Here is a 15,672-nt window from a genome sequence, read left to right on the forward strand (position 1 = left end):
CACTCCCGGGACCTTATTTGGCCATTCTGACTTTCCCTTCTTCCTCTCTGGTCCGATGTTCTGTAAGCATCTGCTAAATTCAAATCCTGGCTGACACAGGGACAGTTCTGCTCTGTGAAGTTATGGGGGTGGGGGGTGGGGTGGCGGGTGGATCTAGGTAACTGAGAGAGAAAACAGAAAGTCCAGGGGCTGCTGCAAAAAAGAAACTTGCCATCTGGTTGGGGGCATTTGGTCACCATTTATATTAGCCCAAGTCCTTGTGTAACCTTTCCTATGGCTACGCCTACATTACAGCAGAGGAACAGATTATGCACTATTGGAAGGAAAACCCAGAGGCCGTATGAAAGGCATAGGCCAAGGAAACTCCCCCTGCCTTGCCAACTCATGCACAGACCAGACCCTCCATCCCTCTCACCTTCCCTCCCTCCCTCCCCTCCGCTTCCAGCTGAACATTTTGGAGGGTGATTCAGCAGAAGAGCCAATACAAGGCACACTTAAAGGGGAAGGAAGGCACAACATGAGCCGGAGCATGGGGCGCCAGAAGAAGGGAGAGGTGCTACATGCTTTCCTAGTAGACTGTGCACAGAACCCCTCACGTCATTTACACTTTTGCTTTTAAAATGCAAATGTGCTGTGCAAGCAGCTCATAGACACCGAAAAGAGGTTTGGATCAATAGTCTGGGGAATTAAAACTCCCACTCCAGTTAGATTCCTGTTTAGCAGTGGGACTAATCATTTAACCTTGCTTCCCATATAGAAATCTGTTTCTTCATCTGTAGAAACAGAGAGGAGGGAACCTTTAGTCTAGACCAGGTTGGGGTGGGGGGTGGGGGGGTCAGGAGAGAAGGGTGTCACTGGATGGAACTGTATTTCAAAATAATTGGTTGTCTTTGTTTTCCTATGTCTTTTATTTGGGACATTTAAACACATTGTTTTGCAAAGAGGTTCAAAGACTACCAAGGGACTCTGCAAAAAAATGTTAAGTACCCGGAGGAGAGGATCCTGAAGGCACCTCCCAGGATGGGGACTTGTGACAATGAGACGGGAAGGTGAGAGAGAGGTGGGGAGGGATAATTATGGAGCAGAGGGCTCCTCAAGACAGGACAGGACAATGGCCTTGAGGGATGTCACCAGAGACCAGCTGCAACGATGCCCTCGAACACAGACAGACACACAGCAGTATGGGTCCCTAAGAAGTGGGTGTGCATGTGACCAGGTGGCTTCAGGTTGTGCAGTGAGGACATATGTGTTGGGGTGAGGAGGCACCAGGAGCTGTCTTTTCTGGGGTATTTATTAACCTACCCGGACCCCTAAGTCAGGGCCAATTCAGAGTCTTTTTTTCCACACTCTCAAAGGAACGGCATCCCCACCCACTGGGGCACATGTCTGCCCAGCTGAGTCACCAGTGTGCCCTGCTCCAAGGGGACTGGGCAGGACAGCTGGGCCTGCCTGCCACCTGCCCAACGGAGACCCTGAAAATTTGGCTCCAGATGGGAAGGCAGACTTGGCAGAATCACATCCAGCTCACTGAGGCACCAGGGCAGAGCCCAGAGTCCACAGCGTGGCAACGACAGAGACGTAGAAGCCATGTCCCTCCAGTCTGGCCCAGGGGCCAGGCCCGCCCCCACTCCTGAGAGCCCCCAGGACCAACTCACTCCCGAATCTCATCGATGATTTTCTGCTTCTCCTCGATCTCATCTCGGAGTCTGGACAGCTGCTTCTGATGAGCTTCCCGGTGGCTCTCCATCTGTTGTTCCAGTGCCTTCTGCAACCCAGGTGGGGAGAAATATGTCAGGCACGTTGGCTCTCAGCCTGCTCTGTGACAAGCCCTGGATGGCTACCTCCTGGCCCATAGCCCTCAGCTGTCAGGTCCCCAAACCAGGGCCCCTAGAACCCACTGTGCTTTGCTGGGACAACAGAACTCAAGGATCTGGTATAAAAATAGGTGGGCCCTAGGAGCAAATTAGCCCACTCCTCAAGTAAAAGGTTTTCCTCTGAACTTCTATGCCTCATCTGAGCCACACATGTGGCTTCTCTTGCCAGGTCAGTCAGAGGGCATGGACCTCTTCCCACCTAGGTGACCTCAGACAAACCATGGAACCTGTGTGAGTCACACTTCCTCACCTGCAAAATGCCTCATCCCTGCCCAGACCACTGCACAGATTTAAGATGTTCAAAGAAATCTTTCCACCAAAGTGACGTGAGCCCAGGAGAGGCCCGCAAGGCAAGGCAGGGTTATCCTGTGGGCTAGGGCAGCGTCATTCATGGTACTGCTTTAATGTCAGGGCACCCACACGGGGCTTGGGTTTACCTAAAACTAATCAAAAGTTCTACATTTTCTCCTATCTCATTGTATTCACCTTAAAATCTTATTTCCTTAATCATCTTTCCCGCATTTCCTTTTCTATTTGCAACATTACCAAAATTAAAGATCTCTAAGAGTTCCGGTTGTGGCTCAGCAGTAACAAACACAACTAGTACCCATAAGGACATGGGTTTCATCCCTGGCCTCACTCACTGGGTTAAGGATATGGAGTTGTGGTGAGCTATGGTGTCAGTCACAGACAGGCTCAGATCCTGCATTGCTGTGGCTGTGGTGTAGACTGGCAGCTGTGGCTGTGGTGTAGACTGGCAGCTGCAACTCCAATCTGACCACTAGCCTAGGAACTTCTATATGCCCCAGGTGTGGCCCTAAAGAAAAAAGAAAAAAAGAGCTCTACTTTTAAGATGATACTTTGAATTTGGGGCGTCTTTAAAAAGGTAGAAGCAGGAGTTCCCATTGTGGCTCAGCAGGTTAAGAACTCGACTAGTATCCATGAGGATGCAGGTTCAATCCCTGGCCACGCTCAGTGGGTTAAGTATCCAGCGTTGCAGTGAGCTGTGGTGTAGGTCATATGCATGCTTCTGATCTGGCATTACTGTGGCTGTGGCATAGGCTGGCAGCTGTAGCTCCTATTCAACCCCTGGCCTGGAAACTTCCATATGCCATGGGTACAGCCCTAATAAGACAAAAACTAAAAAATAGAATAAAATAAAAAGGCAGAAGGGAGAGCTGCTTTTTTTCATTCAAATGGGGAGAGGGTGCAAACGTTTTTGTGGAACTTGTGCACGTGGCCCACGCAAGACTGGAAAGCGTGCTTTCTCCCTCTTGGTCATGAACAGGGACGAGAAATGTACTGATGCAACATAACTACCGCTTACAGGGGACTCAGGGGTTCTAGACACCTCCGCCTCAGTCTCATTTATAAGCCAGGCCATACTCTGTGCGGCTCTGATACCCCACCCTGGTCCTGCCCACTCCCTCCTACCCTGCCACCCAAGGCTCTAAAGGAGGCGGATTTTCCTAGATCAAGGATATACAGACGTGGCCTGGGCTCCTGGAAGGAGCGGTGTACACACCTTCATTTCCTCAGCATCCTGCAGCCGGGTCAGATGTTCCTTCTCCTTATCCTGGAAGCTGACTTCATGCATTTTTTCTGTTTTGAATTTTAAATGGTTTTAGATTTAACGGGAAGGACTCACACCCAAAAGTAAACATTTAAAAAAAGAACGGGGTGAAACACGAGCTTATCTCACCAATCAAAACTATGGTTTACAAGAACAAATGTGCCTCTGAAGGAGGACTTCTGGCTTCTGGCAGCAAGGCTGATCTCTCCTGGGACACTACCCCAGTCCTCTGAGGAGAGTGGTGACTGGAGGGGGAGGGCTAACTTGGGGCTGTCACTCTGGAACTGACCAGGGTGTGTCACCGCACACCACAGAGGGCTGGTTCTCTACCTGGCCTGCTGGGCTGCTCCTGGGCAGCACACATACACGTGCTTTGCCAATAATAACGCACTCTGCCAGTATTTGCAGCATTTAGATTCATGCCACTTTGAGACTTTCAGAAAGAGCTAATTTACCTCCCATGGGGAAGCTGTTTATTCTCTAAGAATCTGGAGCAGGAAAACAATCTAAGGGTAAGCACACAGAAAACAGAAATATAAAATAACTCTCTCCAAACCAAACAGGAAGGCCACGTGTTGGGAGCAGGGCTGCTGTGGGGCACATGTGGGGGGAAGGGAGGACAAGTCCCCACCCATTCTTGGTCAGTGGTGCTCCCTGAGCACAGCGGGTAAGGGGCAGCCTGAGACGGAGGATGGAGGGACCAAAACGGTTCAAGACAGTGGCATCCAAGTCATTAAATGTTCTCTCTAGTCTGTTCTACTTAATTTCAGCTCTTCTTGGAGTTCCTGTTGTGGCTCAGTGGTTAACGAATCCGACCAGGAACCATGAGGTTGCAGGTTCGATCCCTGCCCTTGCTCAGTGGGTTAAGGATCCAGCGTTGCTGTGAGCTGTGGTGTAGGTTGCAGACATGGCTCGGATCCCACGTTGCTGCGGCTCTGGCGTAGGCTGGCGGCTACAGCTCCGATTCAACCCCTAGCCTGGAAACTTCCATATGCCGCAGGAGCGGCCCAAGAAATGGCAAAAAGACAAAAATAAATAAATAAATAAATAAAATAAATATCAGCTCTTCTTGCTTTGATGTAATTTCTGCTCAGTAGCACTATTGCAAAAGCAATTTACCAGAGGGAAAAGTTCTTTTCCACATCAAGTTTTGGGTGGTGCATTCTCTTCCTCACATCCCTTATCACATAAAGAAAATTTTACAAGGTCATAGTCGGGGTGGGTGTGTTCTCTTTCTTCTTTAATTTACATTTGAGGCAAAATAACAACAAAGAAAATAAAAGAAAATAAAAAAGGATAACATCGTCATCAATCTGATTACCCTATCAAGAACCATTTTTCTTTGAAATATTAATTTGCAGGCTCAGAACACAGGCATCCATTGATTTTTAAATGCTATAGCCAAAGTAAAGATGAAATTACATGTTATGATGTTTAATCTAATGTATTGTAAGCATTGCTGCACAGCCTTTACGATTTTATCTCCATGATGAAAAAAAATTGTTCTTTTAAACAACATACCATAGTTCATTTAACTTTTGGACATTTAGGTGGCTTCCTTTTTTTTCACTCATATAAGAAACTCTGCCATGAATATCTGAGATGTGAGGATCAAAAGGTATGAAAAGTGTTATAATTATTAATATGTATGTTCAAAATGCTTTCCAAAAGGACTCGACCAGTTTTTACTGCAACTCATACTGTAATCTGTGTGTTCCCATTTCACTACAATGCACTCATTCTTATTCCTCTTCTGGTTTCTGCACTTTGAGTCACTTCTCTAGAATTTCTTCTATTTATTCATGTTCCTTGAGTGCTTCCTATGTGCTGGGCACTCTCCTCAGCAAAGGGGGTCAGGAGGTTGCCTGGCAAAGGAAGAGCTTGTTTGAAGAATGGAGGATGCACTACTATAAGTTCAGACTCTATATTAAGAGCAATCAGACACCATGGAAGGGTCAGAGGCATGAAAGTAAGCACAAGATAGAACTTGGGATGGAGCCAGTGTTCAGCCTAGAGCAGACGGGGGTGGGTCCCTTGGTAGATGGGTGTAGCCACAATTCTAATTAGGATTAAGGACAGTGACAAGACAGAGATGACAGGAACCAGAGACACATCTGTAGGGCCGAATGGACAGGCCTTGGTGACAGGCTGGAGAGAGAAGAAGAAAGGGGAGGATTCTGACTTGGGCAGCAAGGCGGACTGAGGGGAAAATGGGAAGAGGAGCAGATGCAGGGTTGGGGCAATCTTCTAGATGTTCCCCCCACCCTGCCCCCATTTTCAGTAGACCTAGAAATGCTTTAACTGAGCAAAATTAAACACCATGAGTCCAGCCAACAAGAGAGTGTCTGATTTAGGCCAAGAGCTGGACACCCGCAAAGTGGTCAATTGCTTACCTTGGGCTCGGAGCTTGGCCAGCTCTTCACTGAGCGAGTCTTGGGACTCTTCCAGCTGCCTTCGCTTCTGCTCCATGTTCTGCATGTAGTCTGTCAGGGATTTGATCTTGGCTTCATGCTTTAAACAAGCAAACAGACAAAAGGGAGCAATGAATGACTAGCAAATAGTCATCCTGGCTTGCCTGGGACTGTCCAAAGGGAAAATGCGATAGAAGACATTTTTGAGTCCCAGTGCTCAAATGGGGCATATTCTGCCCTTTGCATAGGATCTGGAACCACAGATGGTCATCGTGCCTCCATGGGCTTCTCTGCTTCATCGTCCACAGTCACCGCTTATGGCCCTGCCCTTCCTCATCATTCCCTTAAGAGCAATCCCAAAGCCCAAGCTGGTTTTCTCCCCTTGTAGAAGACAGAGAAGGGGCTTGGAAAATATCATGGCTTTATCAGGGCTTTATTCTTTCAACCTGCACTTGTGGATTTCATTTTTGGAACTCAAACCTTACGTCTTTTCTTTTTCTATCTCTCAAACACAATTCCTGTCTCAGTGACTTTGCATTTCCATTTTCCTCTCCCCTAGGAAGTTCTCCCCAACATCCTTCCAGACATGGTCCTTGCTGGACCCTTTCACTCTGGCCCCAACATTTTCTTATGACATCTAATTTCTTTTTGATTGATCTGTTTTTTCCCACGTGTTAACTCCATGAGAGTATAGAGCTAATAAATGTAATGGAGTGAATGAATGAGTGAACGAGAGCTCATTGACAGAACAGGGACAGCAGTCACATCTAGGTAGATGGAAGTATGCAGACACTCCCCGCTCTGGATTCCCAGGGTTCATATTCAGGCAGGAGGACCCTGGAGACTGAGCTCTGATCTACTGAAATAACCTCTGGAAAGAGGGGCTCCGTTGGAGCAGTCGTTTTATGAGCACAGTTTTTGGTGACAAGGATGAGTGTAAACAACAGACAAAATAGCATTTTAGCTGGAAATACTTTGTCAGATTCCTTAGATCATGTCAGAAAATAAAGAGCCAAAGTTTTCTTTTACTTTCTGAACCCTAGACAATAATGATTGAGTCTTTGGCTTTGTGTAAATTCGAGCAGATTACAAAATAGCACCTGATGGGAAACTGTGTATGTTGCTAATGCAGAAAGCGCTGTCTAACTAAGACAGGTATTCTTTAATCCCAAACTACTCTAACATTCTTGGCTCCAATCTCTTCTACCCTGAGTGACTGTTGCTCTAAGATCTGGGCAGCTGGGGTCCCAGTGTTGGGCCCTACACTTTAGAGCATCCCACCTGGGTGGTCCTCTGCCTGCACCCCGACTCCACTGAGCAAAGTTCATGTGCCAAGGGAGCATGTCCAACCCCTCTTCCAGACCACAGTGAGTCTGGGAACCAAGAAACCCCTGATTCCGGTGGCCCTAAGGCCACTGCCAGGGCTGGCAGTCCAGCTCCTCTCATCCATTTACACAGATTACAGCTGACACCATTACACAGTTCTATCAGCTCACAGGAAGTGTGGAAGGGACTTGACTTGGACATGGAGGCTGGTGTGTCCGGATGGAAGGAAAGACATGGGCTGCCAGCCACAGGGCCCGTCTGTGCTCTTGCCTCAAAATGTCACGGGCAGGACGAGCCAGAAGCACACACTGTCAGTGTAATAGGGGATCTGGAAATCAGACTGAGGTGTGCTATGCCCTAGTGTTGATCATTTTTCTTCTCAATTTCCATAAATTATAAAAATGTCAAATTGTAAAGCAAAATCAGAAAAGGTGGTGTAAATTTCACCCATAAACCACTCTAATTCATCAACAAATTCGCCCTATATCCATGGTCTTATCTATATGAATGCATATTTTACAAAGTTGCAAGGCATAGCGTAGGTCTATAACTCAGCATTTTCATTTTTAACTTTATACAATTAAACTTTCCAAATGACTAGATTTTATGAATTTTTTAAGGGCTGCATAATATCCTTCCATGTAATTTCGTGTCACTAGTTTTCTCAACAGATAGTTGCCTATTTTATTATAATGTAAGCAATACCGCACTCCACATCTAGCATATAAGCTCTAATATTTTTAATCAAGGAATGATAAAACCATATGAAGTGAAAATGTTTCGTTTTCACTACCAAGAAAAAAAATACCATAAGTGAAATTCCTGGACCAAAGTATACTTACATTTTTATGCTTTTTGATTCCCAAGGTACTTTCCAAAAGGACTGATCTAACTATGATTCTCTCAACAGTGTATCTAAATTTCACTACCACACACCAGCACTGAATAATCAAATATATATATATATATATATATATAGGGTTTTTTTGTTTTTGGGTTTTTTTTTTTACTTTTTTAGGACTGATGGTGCAGCATATGGAGGCTCCCACGTTAGGGGTCGAATCAGAGCTACAGCTACCGGCTATGCCACAGCCACAGCAACGCAGGATCTGAGCCCTGTTAGCGACCTACACCATAGCTCACGGCAACGCCAAATCTTTAACCCACTGAGAGAGGCCAGGGATTGAACCCAAAACCTCATGGTTACTAGTCTGACTGGTTTCCGCTGCACCACAATGGGAACTCCTTAAATACGTTTTTGCTTGTTATGTTATTTATAAAATGGAGACTCGATGCTTTAAGGTGCATCTTTTAGGTTATTACGGTAAGGCAGCAAGGAGGCTGGAGCTGGTCCTGTGATCATAGAGTCCTGTGTTCACAAGCACACAGGGTGACGTGTGCTTCTGTCTCTTCCTCAGCACTATCTGATGCACAGTCCTTGCTGGAATCTGCTTCCCCCAGTTGACTTTAGCTATTTTAATGCCTGGACTAAGGCAGTGAGCTGTACCCATGGGACCACTCACAGGAGCCTCAAACCCAAAGCTCAGGTATCAGTGGCAGATGGGAAATGAGGCTGCAGTTTTCTGAAACCACCTTACTAAAGTGAAAATGCCATGTGGGTAGAAGGGTAGCCTTACCCACTGAGAATGAAACATGCCTGATGGCTTGAAAATCCCATCAAGGCTTTGTATTCAGACACACTTTGGGTTGAGTCCCATCTCTGTCTTTCACCACCTGTATGAGTTTGGACAGTATAGTTAATCTTTCTAAGTCTCATTTTCCTTCTCTAAAAGAAAACAGGAACAATAATAAAACCTTCCCACTAGGATTTTTTTAAAGATCGAGGCAGAGAATGCATGTAAAATGCTTAGCACATTATATGGTGCACTGTCAACACTCAATAAAATGTTACCTGTTGCTACTATGAATAACAATAGTAAGGTGTAGTTTCTCTTTGCTCATTTTAAATTGGACCTGTTGTAGAGATTAAAAGAGGAAGGAATGGGAATTCCCATCGTGGCTCAGTGGAAACAAATCTGGCTAGTATCCATGAGGACACAGGTTCGATTCCTGGCCTCACACAGTGGTTAAGGATCTGGCATTGCCGTGAGCTGTGGTATAGGTTGCAGATGCTGCTCGGATCTGCCATCTGCTGTTGCTGTGGCCTTGGTGTTCCTAGCCTGGGAACTTCCATATGCCTCGGGTGCAGCCCTAAAAAGACAACAAATAAAAAATTAAAAAAATAAAAGAGGAAGGAATGTTGCTTTAGCTGAGTTTTCATAGCCACCCAATCTGGTCCATTCATTGTGTATCTCTATTCTACCTACCCACTTACCCATAGATAACTAGATTAAGATATGTATAGATACATTCTTTAGAAAGGGGCTGAAGGAAATTCCTGTAATTCACACAACCAAACCCAGTGTTAGGAATAAGCCTGGGCTGTCACTGCCTGGGGAGGCCAAGTGCTACGTAAAGCAAAGTCCATCCCTATTACCACCACCAGCCTCACTAAGAGCATGGAGGAAGCAGGTTTCCTGAGGACAAGGGTGTGAAACAAGAGGAAAAGGGTGGGCCTACCTGGGAGATGAGCAGCTGGCAGGCAGCCAGCTCCCGCTCACTGGCGTTCATCTTCCTATTGGAGTCCATCTGAGCACTCTCCAGCTGTTTGCTGCGGTTCACCAGGGACTTGACCTCGGACTTCATCTTGCTGATGTACAGGCGGGCCATGGTGAATTCCTCCTCAATGACTCCATTCACATCTGCCAACTGAGCACAGGAAGGAACACTCTCACCTACGTCTACCATTTCCAGAGGTCCCAGGGCTCCTGAAACCTGTCCATGGGTCTTCAAGATGTCTGTGGGGTTCTGGTTAAGAATCCCCTAATTATAGGACCACCAGATGAAAACAATCTCTAAAAAGTGCTATGTGTTCAACCCTAAGTTCTCTGAAATCTCTAGCAAAACTTGCAAATTAAAAACCTCTGCTGGGTGGCTTCTAGGGGCTACCTGAGATGTTGTCTCCAGGGCTTAAGTCCTAATTTCACCCTAAATAAAACTTAACTCTCAAACAAACAAACAAACAAACAAACAAACAAAACACCTCTGCTGGCCTTCCCTTGCTGTGCAGCAGGTTAAAGACCTAGCACTGTCACTGCAGTGGTGGGTTGCTGCTGTGGTGAGGGTTCCATCTCCGGCCTGGGAAATTCCATGTGCCGGGGCACTCCCCAACCACCAAAAAAAAAAAAAAAGAAAAGAAAGAAACCCTGTGCTAAATATAATCTTCAATTAACCAGGTTTTTTATTTCAAGTGATTTTAGGGATAAAAAAGATAATATCAGAAGAAAAAGACACTGAAATTAAAAAGAGAAAAATAATGCTGAAGAAGGGTTTTCCCTTCAATGTCTTATACCTTACATTCCTGGAAGAACAGCAAGGCCCAGTGTTCCTAAAGGTGACTCTGAGTCCCTATAAGAAGTCAAATCAGGGAGTTCCCATCGTGGCGCAGTGGTTAACAAATCTAAGAACCATGAGGTTGCGGGTTCGATCCCTGGCCTTGCTCAGCAGGTTAAGGATCCAGCATTGCCGTGAGCTGTGATGTAGGTCGCAGATGTGGCTCGGATCCTGCGTTGCTGTGGCTGTGGTGTAGGCCGGTGGCTACAGCTCCGAATGGACCCCTAGCCTGGGAACTTCCATATGCCGCGGGAGCAGCCCTAGAAAAGGCAGAAAGACCAAAAAAAAAAAAAAAAAAGAAGTCAAATCAAAGTTTCAATTATGTTCTCTCTAGTCTGCTATTCAGAGAGACAAATAGTCTAACAGCTTGAAAATGTTTCTAGAAGCAAGGGTTGAAATAGAAAGGATTTAAAAAGCATGTGCTATTACCAAAAGTACCTCTGAATGAAAGTTTTCCTGCACAACTTCTCATTACTACCAATCTGTTTGCCTGCCTCTATGTGCCTGTCCTTCCAAGGACACAAGCATCTAGCTTATTTAAGATTACCTGAGAATTACAGTCTAAATCCACCTTTAGAAGAAAAGATTCTGACAACCAATATTCCTATATAATCTCATATTTGGTATCTAAGTTTCACAGCTCTACTGGAAACAAAAATTGAGGCAAGATACTTGAGATCGAAACTCATTTAATGAGATGGTAAAAGGGTCTTGAAGGGCAAGGGACCAAATAAGCAAAGCAACTGTGTGTAGATTTTGTTTAACCAGCAGAGGGCATCCTAGCACCTCAGGAGAAAACAGCAGCCGTGTCCAGTACCCAACCCATGAATAGAGGCTTTAGTTGGTTCTAAAACAATGGTTCCAACTACAGTTTTTTTTTGTTTGTTTTTTTGTTTTTTTGTTTTTTTTTTTTTTTGATGTTCCATAGTACATGCTATCTGCCCACTTTTGTTATTACTGACATCAGGAACTCATAGTATGACTATTTTTTCAGTAAACATTGAAGAGCTAGGACTATAGAACTGTGTATCAACTCTGAAAATTGGTAGCAGAAAGGAAGTACACTAGACAGGGCTGAGTGCCTGTAATTTGGTGTTAACCTTCTAAGAATTCCACAACAGTATCTGTTAAGTGAATCCAGTAGCAATCAACAACACAATGCAGAATCTATGTTAACAGCAAGAAAATCCACAAGTATCAATGTCTGACTCCATCTTACTTTAAGGGAAATTCTAGCGGATGAGCTATATTTCTGACTGCCGTCACTGCCTCTCATGACATTCCTTCTATAATTTGATAGCACGGAGAAAGTAGGTGAGCAACACCTGCAATCTTTAAGTTCAGTTTTGTTCTTCTGCCTTTGTGGTTGGTCCAGTGCGGAACAACGATGAGAAACTTGTTCTCTAGTCTAGCCAGGTGTGCCCTGCATCTTGTCTTTCTGTATAAAGGTAAGGGGACATCCACCTCTTCATTGTGGAATTCACGACCCACACCAGCTCCGGGTGGGAAGACACTGCTGAACAAGAGGTAGGACATCCTGCGAAGGGAACAAACACCCCCTCCGTCCAAGGCATTCCTCAGATGAGGACACTTTGTATTCTATACTCAGATCCCAGGTGATTTGGGGAAGAGTAAAAAAGAATGTACAATAATGGGCTTCCTACAAAGTAAGAGTTGGATATTTCTTCCCCCAAACCGGAAACATAACTTCTGGAGTCTATGCTTGTCCTAGGAGATCTAAAAGGAGATTTTGAATCTAGGCCTGATGGAAAAAAAAAAACAATGCCTCAAACAAATAGTTTTGTTAGGTTCTTACCACTTAAGAGTTCATTACAAGCTCAAAGTTTTCAGTAGTTCCAGTACACTGTTATTTCAAAAAGAATCAGAGTGTGCTGCCGTCTTTTTTCTTTTTGCTTTTTAGGGCCACACCTGTGGCATATGGAAGTTCCCTGGCTAGGGGGCAAATTGGAGCTGCAGATGCCAGCCTACAACACAGCCACAGCAATGCAGGATCCAAGCCCCATCTAAGACCTATGCTGCAGCTTGCAGCAGCACTGGATCCTTAACCCACTGAGTGAGACCAGGGATCGAACCTACATCCTCAGAAACTATGTAGGGTCCTTAACCCACTGAGCCACAATGAGAACTTCTGCAATATTATTTTATAACTCTCCCCTGGTCTAACAATAACTCCAATGTATGTACCAGACTGTGGGCCCGGGAACAGATTACTAATCCAGGAGAAAAGCCTGCCTCCCCTTCCACTTCACCTGTGTGGGAGGACTCATCCCTACCCCATGTCTCTAGAGCATGGAGTGGCTAGGCAAGGTGCCATTTCCAGGCCAAGTACAAGGGAAGCAAGGTGACCTTCACATTCTAAGCCCTAAAGAAGTCATAATGAGACCTATAAGATCCTCTTTTTAAAAAAATGCATGCCAAGACATGTCAGTTTTATCCCCAAGTGCAGTACAGACCTAAGGCCTGATGCAGTTGGTCTTAAGAGCTTGCATGGCAGGAAGCAGCAAGCCCCCCTCTGGGCACAGGGACCCCAGCCGTCTTCCAGGGTAGGGACCGGACCTCAGCCCCTAGTCCCAACAGCCCTCAGGCTATGTGGAAGAAGTTGACAGGAAGGGAGGCATCGGTGTTGAGGGTTGATTTCAGGCCTAGGATCTCAGAAGTTTTATCTGCATCTCTGGCCCGGCCTCAGCCAGGTCCCCGATGGAGCTGGGGCCCAGGGGCTCCGTCATCTCTTGAGCTTCTTCTCCTCCAACCCAGTCAGATTGGAGGTTAACAGAAAAATAGGCTGCTAATGCACTCTATTTCATTTACTTGGCCTTAACTCACTATTGTGCTTGAGGCTAGATAATATCTTTCATGGGAACATGAAAAGAAGAGGTGGCTCACTAATAAACCTGGATAGAGCTAACACTAGGCTCATCTTGTCATGGGCTGGTCTCATCTTATTTTGTTGACTTAAAGTATTGCCTGGACTCTGAACATGTTTCCAGACGTGGCTGAGCTAGAGAAACACAGCTTCCTCTGTTTCCTTGCTGTTCAGGCCTGCAGGTTCTGAAACTGAGGGCTGAGGGAAATCCCACAGCCATCTGCCTTCTTGCCCCAGAACCTTTACTACCAGGAGGGACCTGGTGCTCCTGTAATAAGATTTTTGGCAAAAAATACAAGACCACCAAAAAGACTTCCTTGATCTGCTCATTTCTTAGACGAAAAGAATCATATCAAGTGAATACTCCTAACCAATAAGAAAAGTATCTGTACCCACAATGATAAATCTAAAAAATGTATGCAAAATTCATGCAATTTCTAAGATGAACTTCAAGATAATCTGGGCTCATCTTGTCACTTTACAAATTAGGAAAATTTTGGAGTTGCCATTGTGGCTCTGCAGTAATGACCCGACTAGTATCCATTAGGATACAGATTTGATCCCTGACCCCAATCAGTGGATTAAGGATCTGGCGTTTCTGTGAGCTGTGGTGTAGGTCACAGATGTGACTTGGATGCTGTGTTGCTGTGGCTGTGGTGTAGACCAGCAGCTGCAGCTCCAATTTGACCCCTAGCCTGGGAACTTCCATATGCCACGGGTGTAGCCCTAATTTAAAAAAAAAAAAAAAAAAAAAATTAGGAAAATGAAGCCCAGAGAAGAAACTTGCCCAAAGTCACATAATTCCTCCCCTTTAGCGCTCATTACCCTAATGAGTAAAACATGATTATAATGGAAAAGATCAGAATGATTAAGAACATGATCTTTATAAAATTATCAATGAAGTTAACTAGGGCATCCAATGTCTAAAGTCCAAAAATATCTTAAAAACATTGAAAGTACTTAAAAATAATCTCAATCATGCTTCAGAGTCCCAGAGGTAAGGACTTAAAAAAAAAAAAAAAAAAAAAAAAAAAGACGAAGCACCCAGACACTCCTTGATTTCATTAGCATTTTTCATCAGCTCTATTTTAGAACTTAGCATAAAAATATCTTCCCTTATTATTATCAGCAGCAGGCGCCAACGTCCCATAAATCAATTCCCCCTTCATATTGCAAGGGCCATTTAATCACCCCAACCTCAGTTTATAGCTCAACACCAACATATACTTCTAAAAATAAATCCTTAAATATAAAATCGCCAAACTGAAACTTAATAGGGTTAATTTTATAGTGTCTGAGAAGTATATACTAAAATTAGATTCATTTGCAAAGATTCATGAAAAATTCAGTTACAACAGAGGTTCCATGAAAGAATAAGTTAAACTCTAAGCCTAGATCTCTCATACCATCGAAGAAGGGCTTTCTATGTATCCCAGAAATGTCCATAAACAAAAGTTATTTGGGAAGACTTTTCTGGTATTTAACAATCCCAACTCAATACCAGAGTGTTCACATAAAGTAGACTGATGTATGGTTCAGCATTTTTCTTTTTCTTTTGGCTGCACCCATGGCATGAAGAAGTTCCCAGACCAGGGATCAATCTGAGACACAGCAATAACCAGAGCCAAAGCAGTGACAATGCTAGACCTTAACACACTGAGCCACCAGGAACTCCCAAATTTAGCTCTTTAAAGGTAAAAGGGCCAAACTACAAGAATTTGATTTTAGAGATTTGAGAGGTAGAAGTTGAGCAGTGTTATACCATTCCCTGGCTTGATAAAATCCGTACACATTTCATCAAAGGCTACTCTACAGAAGGTGCAGGGTTAATATAAAAACTACAGTATCAAAACAGTGCGGTATCAGATTAAATATTAGATCGCTGAAATAGACTAAAGGGACTAGAAATAGCCCCCCACCAACTTTGGGAAGTGGCAGACATACTCATTATCTTAATGGGGTGATGGTTTCATCAGTATATACATATGTTAAAACTTCTCACATGGTATGCTTTAAATATGAAGAGCTTACTTTATGTCAATGAAGCCATTTTTTTAATGCCTCTCTCTTATTTTCCAATGCCCTCTACATATTGTGGCAAACTGTTAAAAGTTCTTGGCTGATAATATTGTTTATTCTCTTTCCCTCGAT

General features: G+C 44.6%; 1 protein-coding gene across 1 annotated transcript in view; it reads right to left on the reverse strand.

Annotated features, from left to right (window-relative positions):
• The window catches only part of KIF5C (kinesin family member 5C), a 169,334-nt gene that overhangs the window by 31,115 nt on the left and 122,547 nt on the right, over positions 1–15,672 (reverse strand). The window contains exons 16-19 of the mRNA XM_003359416.5: positions 9,765–9,953; positions 5,841–5,958; positions 3,400–3,476; positions 1,656–1,765 (exon numbers count right to left, since the gene is read on the reverse strand). Of these exons, the coding sequence (XP_003359464.1) occupies positions 1,656–1,765; positions 3,400–3,476; positions 5,841–5,958; positions 9,765–9,953 (494 nt within the window). The remainder of the gene's footprint in view (positions 1–1,655; positions 1,766–3,399; positions 3,477–5,840; positions 5,959–9,764; positions 9,954–15,672) is intronic.

The sequence above is a fragment of the Sus scrofa genome, chromosome 15 (genome assembly GCF_054392235.1).
Source record: "Sus scrofa isolate SSC_HxYL_T2T_F1_AM1 chromosome 15, Sscrofa_HxYL_maternal_Yorkshire_Landrace_v2.0, whole genome shotgun sequence".
NCBI classification, from domain to species: Eukaryota; Metazoa; Chordata; class Mammalia; order Artiodactyla; family Suidae; genus Sus; species Sus scrofa.